The sequence below is a fragment of the Chenopodium album genome, chromosome 3 (genome assembly GCF_948465745.1).
Source record: "Chenopodium album chromosome 3, dcCheAlbu1.1, whole genome shotgun sequence".
Lineage (NCBI taxonomy): Eukaryota > Viridiplantae > Streptophyta > Magnoliopsida > Caryophyllales > Amaranthaceae > Chenopodium > Chenopodium album.
The window spans coordinates 53,748,547-53,755,186 of record NC_137836.1 but is presented as its reverse complement, the minus strand read 5'-3'; the positions used below and the strand labels follow the sequence as shown (position 1 = coordinate 53,755,186).

Genomic DNA, 6,640 nt, shown 5'->3' with positions numbered 1-6,640 from the left:
ATAATTAAAAAATAATACGAGGTCATAATAACAATCAATTACTCCCTCTGTCCCCGATTGATAGTAATTTTTGAAGAAAAATCACGAGAATTAAGGAGAATTAAAGAAAGTACATTGAAAAAGTAAATTTACATTGGGTATATAAAAAAGTAGAGAGAGAAAGTAATTAAAGTACATGGAAAAGTAAAAATTTATATGGAAAAGTTAAATTTGCACAAATATTTTTGCAAATGTTTGAGAATTTTGGTAAAAAAATAATATTAATGGTACTTGAAAAAAACAAATGTGACTAACATTTTGAGTCACCAAAAATGACAAAAGTGACTATCAATTGGGGACGAAGGGAGTAAATAATTAAAAAATAGCATACTGAAAAAAGGCAATTCATATAAGAAATTGAGGACCATTACAACGCTTATGATTGTTATTACACACATGTAAGCATTCAGCTTGGATAATAAGCATCTAAATGAGTGTTACCAAGGTTTCTACATTACTGTTTCTCATTTCAACAGAAGACGGTATACAGCCGTTTGAAAAAATTTCAGTATAAGAAGCTTATAATACAAAACTTCCACGAATATGCAGTCGATGAAGGAATACTACTGCCTCAATGTCTCCACAACATAATTTGCATAAAGATCCCTTCACAATAAAAGGATGATGTGAGATAAAAATAACACAAACTGCAGATATTATGGCCCTATCTAACAATTGGCAGATGGCTTACAGATTTTTCTCAATTAGCAATGTGCTTTTCGATTGACAAAAACAACACGAGAACACAAAATTATATACTCTCCCCCCCCCCCCCCCCCCCTCTCCTCAGATATCAATAAAAACACCATAGGACATATCTACGCGTCTACACAAGTACTTTTGTACCTTAATAAGTGTCGGACCCCAAGCGGAAGTACTTAATGAGAAGCAGAGTGAAATTTTTTTTTTTTAATTTGTAGAGGAGCAAAACATACATGGAATACTGGATTGCCTCATGAGCTGATGCAGAAGGCAGAAAATCATCAACCGCAACTTCCTTGTTTTCGTTTTTCTTATCTGAAGAAATCGTCAAGGGCAAAAACAAATTGAATAAAAGAGATTCTCAAAATTAGGCACTCATTCCGGTAGTAATAGCAAACAAAAGGAATAAGAAACTGCCACAGCCTACAGATTGTAACAGGAAATGAATGGAAACTTCAAAAACAAACAAAAAGCAAATTGAGAGGATACAATCTTCAAAGAAGCGGCGTATTTCAGCCAAACGATGTGGTGGGAGCTCCTTGATGTCATTGTAATGTCGGTACTCTGGATCGTCAGCACAAACAGCAATTATTTTGTCATCTTTCTCCCCCTGTACATTGAATAGTTAGCAAACATTCTTAAATGTGAGAGAATTTTACTCCAGGATGAACACAGGAACCTGATCAATCATAGGCATCAATCCAATAGCTTTTGCCCGCAAGAAGCATCCTGGAAGAACAGGCTCCTACAAATTTGGAAAACAATAAATTTACAGAATTTTATAACCCAAGCTCCTAATGTAAAATGATAATACAGCTAACAAACTCTACAAAAGATGTAACAAAACAAGAAAATTTCAGAATCAAACTGTAAAGACGTCAATAAAACTATAAGAAAAAAAGATGGGTTCATCTTCATCATGTGATATTGAATTATATGGTAAGCTAGTCAGCATTACAGATCATTAAGAATACAAGAATCTGCAGCACTTTTGGCTAGCACTAATGACTGGTGACTAATCTGAGTAAATGCTAGTCAACAAATTGAAAAACAGAACTATATTGATCTAATGGGCAGACCACAAGCTACGACAGCAAAGCTTTATCTCAATTTGACATTTTGACATGACCCGTTGAGAATTTATCTTTTGTTGTTAAAGAAACATATGAACACTAAATTGACTGCAAAAGTACTTTGATACAAAAACATAAGTAAATAAAATAAACACACATATATATCATATATGTATCCTACATGTTTCATCTACAAAGTACCTGCATGATAACCAAGACATCCATGGGGTCACTGTCTTCACAAAGTGTTCGAGGGATGAATCCATAGTTGTGGGGATATACAACTGATGAATAAAGGATACGATCAACCTGCACGAGAATAACTTGTGATGTTAAATGGAAATATTATTCTGAATGAACCATAACAAATAATAAATACAACCAAGCTCATTTCATACCTTAATTAAACCAGTCTTTTTGTCTAGTTCATATTTGACCTTACTCCCTCTAGCTATTTCAATGACCTGCAGAAGTCAAAGATGCATGAATGGTGAAAGCCGTGGAACCATACCTTCATACTGAATCAATTCTAGTTAACAAAATAAATGAAGTGTTATAGATCTTCAATTTTGCAAGCTTTACTTTGGAATTTAGATATATGAATTTATCGAATGAAAATTGCATTCAAGAACGGTACATCAGCAGATACTAACCAAACGTATAATGTTAATATTTCTTCTTTTAAATGCCAACCAATCATAAAATCCTAAGGTCATCTTCTGGCATAAACCCTCGAGAGATTCTCATATTGCATATTTGTGGTTCAAAGCTAACAACAAAGCCACTATAGGTTTTATATAGCTACTGCCACAGACAAAGGGTTTAGAAAAAGTTTTTAATTTCCTAGAATAGAACTTTGATTATAGAAGATAATGTGTGCTTCAACCAAACACTACAGCAAATTCCACGGGATTTACACAAATACTTTACATACAAAGTTGAACTGTGGCTTCCAGAAGAATAACAGCCTATTGTCATGAATTTTTCCTCTCAAAAAATGTGACGTCACGAGGATAGCAAAAAAATGTCATTAATGTGATATCATTTCATCAAAAAACAAAGGTCCTTCATTGAATTCTTTTTCTTTTGTTCGGTTTTTCGCCTTAAACAGGACCAAGTAGATGTATATTTTGTTGATCCTGGATGTATAAACATGTCAATTATAGAGTCAAATTAACATTATTAAAAAAAAATCCACCTAAAAAAGACTGTGCAAGATCAAAATTCTCAGTCCTGTGTGCTTGGGTTGCTTAGCAAGCAATGAGGAAACAAGGGTATTCATAAGAGGCCAAGTGCCAATACATGAGTAACGACACCTACTAGTTACTAGACACAAAAATAATGGAGAAGTTTAGAGAAAAGGAAAAGATTCAAAAAAAAACTTATTGCAAAAAAGGTACACTAGTGGAGCAATTCAGGATCCTGCTATTACAATGTTCTATCATTGAAGCAAGGTATATCCGGTAAACAATTCTTCAGCTATTTGATCAGCATGTACACAACAGATAAAGTCACAAAGCTGTGATGTCATAGCAACTAATCAACATTTTTACTACTTGCTCAAACAAGAACTCAATACACTAAATGAATTTTTTATATCTTTTGATGACCACTTCGAATTTCGAAATGAAGTGCAGTACCTTCCTTATCAAATTAGTATTGATTTTCTGTTTCCCCTTCATTCGAATCTTAATTTACAATAATGTTCCTCGGGTCTCTATCATGATTGAACTTTTAACATCGACACCAATATTATCAAAAAGCGTTTCAAGAGGTTTCCATCCTAAGTAGGCCATAGGGTAAGGTATACTGAAATAGTGAAATGTAACCCGTATGGCCTTAAACTGTGTCCCTCAAGAACGAATATTCAACATTTCAGTTTCAACATCAATACCAATATTAATTAAACGCATGAAAAGTGGTGCATCCTTGATTGAGGTGTAAGGGGAGATCATATTAAACTCGAACCCGTAATTTAATTCTCAAAGACTACACAATTTCACAATTAACAAGCATATCCAGTTTAACATCTCTTCTGTTGAAAAATTATCCACCACAAAACAAACAAAACAGAACAAAAGAAAAGAAAGATAACTAATCCACAATGTATTAATCACAATTAGAATTAGCTTATAAAACTAAAGTTTAAGTTTCTTACACAGTTGAAGATTACAGGAGCTCCAGGACCTACATAAAAACCAACATCAAAAACATGAAGATGTACTACAGAAACGAAACAAAATAAACTAAATGTAAGGGTCCAATGTTCCAAACCGGACGATTGAATGATCATAAGAGTAAATGATATACCTATCTCAAGATCATGCCAAGGGTGTGCAGCAACTGATCTTCGGGTCATGGACGAAAGAATTCTCTCATTCAGACGCGGATGCCTGGAGTACTTGTACGTCGGCTTTTCAATCTCCTGTGTCTGTTTCTCAGTCTCAGTCTCAGTCTCAATGGGAGAAACCATGTTTTCTACCTGAAATAGAAACCTCAAATGTTATGAAACAACTACAGCAGTTATACTGCAATGAAGTCAAAGATATAATTAAAATAAATGCTCCCAAGTTAGCAACAAAATTCGATCTTTGACCATTGGAAGTACTACTTTAAAAAAATTAATCTAGTTTATTTAACTAATGATGAAATATAAAATGTATCTAGAACTACAATTTGCATTACATGTGAATTGTAATTTTTTAAACCAAATCTAAAAATGACGCCCAAATCATGTGGACTAAAATAGATTAGCTAAAATTTTGAAATATTAAATTCAAATCTTCAGTTTAACAACCCTTGGCCCTGGCCCCTCCCTCCAGTCTTAAAATAAAGACCTCCGCACCTGAGTAATTAATTCACCTGACAAAATTGACTCGGACAAAAGCAATTAATTCACCTCGATCTAGTATCCAGACCCAAACTAAGATCCAGACCCAAACTAACGTCATTCGATTTAGACCCTCTCGTTATTGACCCGGCACAACCCAAAAATCAATCAATATTATAATGGTAGACATATTTACAATGTTTAACCACAATTCAAACACTCAAATCCTTCCTTTTTTTTTTTTTTTTTAAAGGACTCCAATAACTTTATTTTGTTTTCCTTCGCGAATAGCATATGCTGTGCTTTAGCTCTAGTACTATACAGTACTCGCAGTTGATTTTATTTATGATGAATAATTGGACATTTTGAAAATCAAAATCGAGCCGACCCAACCCAATACAAGCCAAATAACTCATCACTCGAATAACTATCACTCAAATATAACTCAAGAGACAAGACGAACCAACCAAATCTAAATACCTATTTGGTTGACAAAATTAACCCAACGGTAACTAACAAAAGGGTTGCAAACACTTGAAAAAACTACAAACAAAAAAACAAACTAATAGACAACAATCAATACATGATAATCAGATCAAAAAAATAAAACAAATTCAACTAGTATGAAAGAATGAAATTAAGACCCAGTAAACAACAAAAATTACCTGGGAAAATTAGAAGAGGGAAAGTGAAGGAGGAAGCTAGAAAAGAGAGAAAGAAAGAAGCTCAGATCTCGAGAAATGGGAAATGGCTTGGTATTTAAGCGAAAGATGAGAAATGACTGCCAGCACAAGCAAAGTAAAGCAGAGATGAAGGAGAAAGAGCTACGCGTTCCCGCTCTCTGTCACTTTCACTGCCATTTTTAAGGGGAAACTAAATGATAATGAAAAAATATTCCACCGCATATTTTGCTATTTTTTGTCACATTCGATTTAATAGACTTTCGGACTCTCGACTTTAGAAACATACATGATACTTCCTCCGTATTGTTATTATTGCAACAATACACTTTTTGCATTATTCATTACTCTTATTTAACCATGTAATATGATTTATACGTTAAGCAAAATATAGTCATATGAGATCTTGGTGGATTCGTCTCATAAAATTCTTTCATAATCTCAACTTTTTATAATTTTTAATCTTACACATTTATAGATATTTAGCATATAAAATGTGCATGCGTAATTTCCTCCATGTTGCAATATTAATAGAACGGAAGAAGTATTAGAAATTTTAATTATTACCCTAAACATATTACTAGGAATCAAAATAATCAAAGCATGATTTCTATATCAAAATAATAATAATTAAAGCAAATAATTACTTGGATGCCTCTTATCTCTTTCTAATAACAAAATACACGCGTTAGTAATTTCAAGGAAGATATTAAATCAAACAATTAAATTAAATAATTAAAATAGGGATTTGGGACCAAACCCTCAAAAATTATCAACCTTTCACGTTTAGGGAGAAGGCAACTTCGAACTTGGCTAGGTGTGTCTAGAACTTGTGAATGTGGAATTTTGTAAAATAAGGTTTAGAAAGAGAATAGAGAGGGAATAAGCTGCTAGCTTTAGAGAGAGAGATTAGAGATTGTTGATGACTGTGAATGATTAAAAACGGGGGTCAAGAACCCTATTTGTAGAAAAATAGTTCGGAAACCGATAGAAAATAAATCGAGTTCCATTCGGAATAAAAAAACCTCCTATCGCGAACGACAAGCACCAGCGCCAGGCCACAGGCTTGTCGCCTTGCGCAGAGTCAGAAATAAGACGTGCTTTGTACGCGAAATCCTCTTCTTAATATGATTAAGCAGCAAATTCCATGTTTATCAATTAAAACTAGTTTTTTCATAAAACACTTATTTTATTCCAAATAAAGCTCTTCAAAATATAATTATCAATCCTAATTCCATTAGAATTTAAAAGAACCTTCTAGATTATTCTAGAAGATTAAAGTCAATCCAAATAAATTTTGGAATAATATTAATTAA

The 6,640-nt window shown here is 33.2% G+C and overlaps 1 protein-coding gene across 1 annotated transcript; it reads right to left on the bottom strand.

Moving 5' to 3' along the window:
• Nucleotides 1-367: 367 nt before the first annotated feature.
• On the bottom strand, nt 368-5,559 carry LOC145623987 (soluble inorganic pyrophosphatase 1-like). The gene is made up of 9 exons (XM_081676905.1): nt 5,310-5,559; nt 4,125-4,296; nt 3,973-4,001; nt 2,213-2,278; nt 2,016-2,123; nt 1,421-1,486; nt 1,231-1,351; nt 975-1,056; nt 368-645 (listed from the first exon to the last, which is right to left on the bottom strand). The coding sequence occupies exons 2-9, from the start codon at nt 4,285-4,287 to the stop codon at nt 603-605; spliced, it is 678 nt and encodes a 225-aa protein (XP_081533031.1). The 5' UTR covers nt 4,288-4,296; nt 5,310-5,559; the 3' UTR covers nt 368-602.
• Between the last annotated feature and the right edge of the window lie 1,081 nt (nt 5,560-6,640).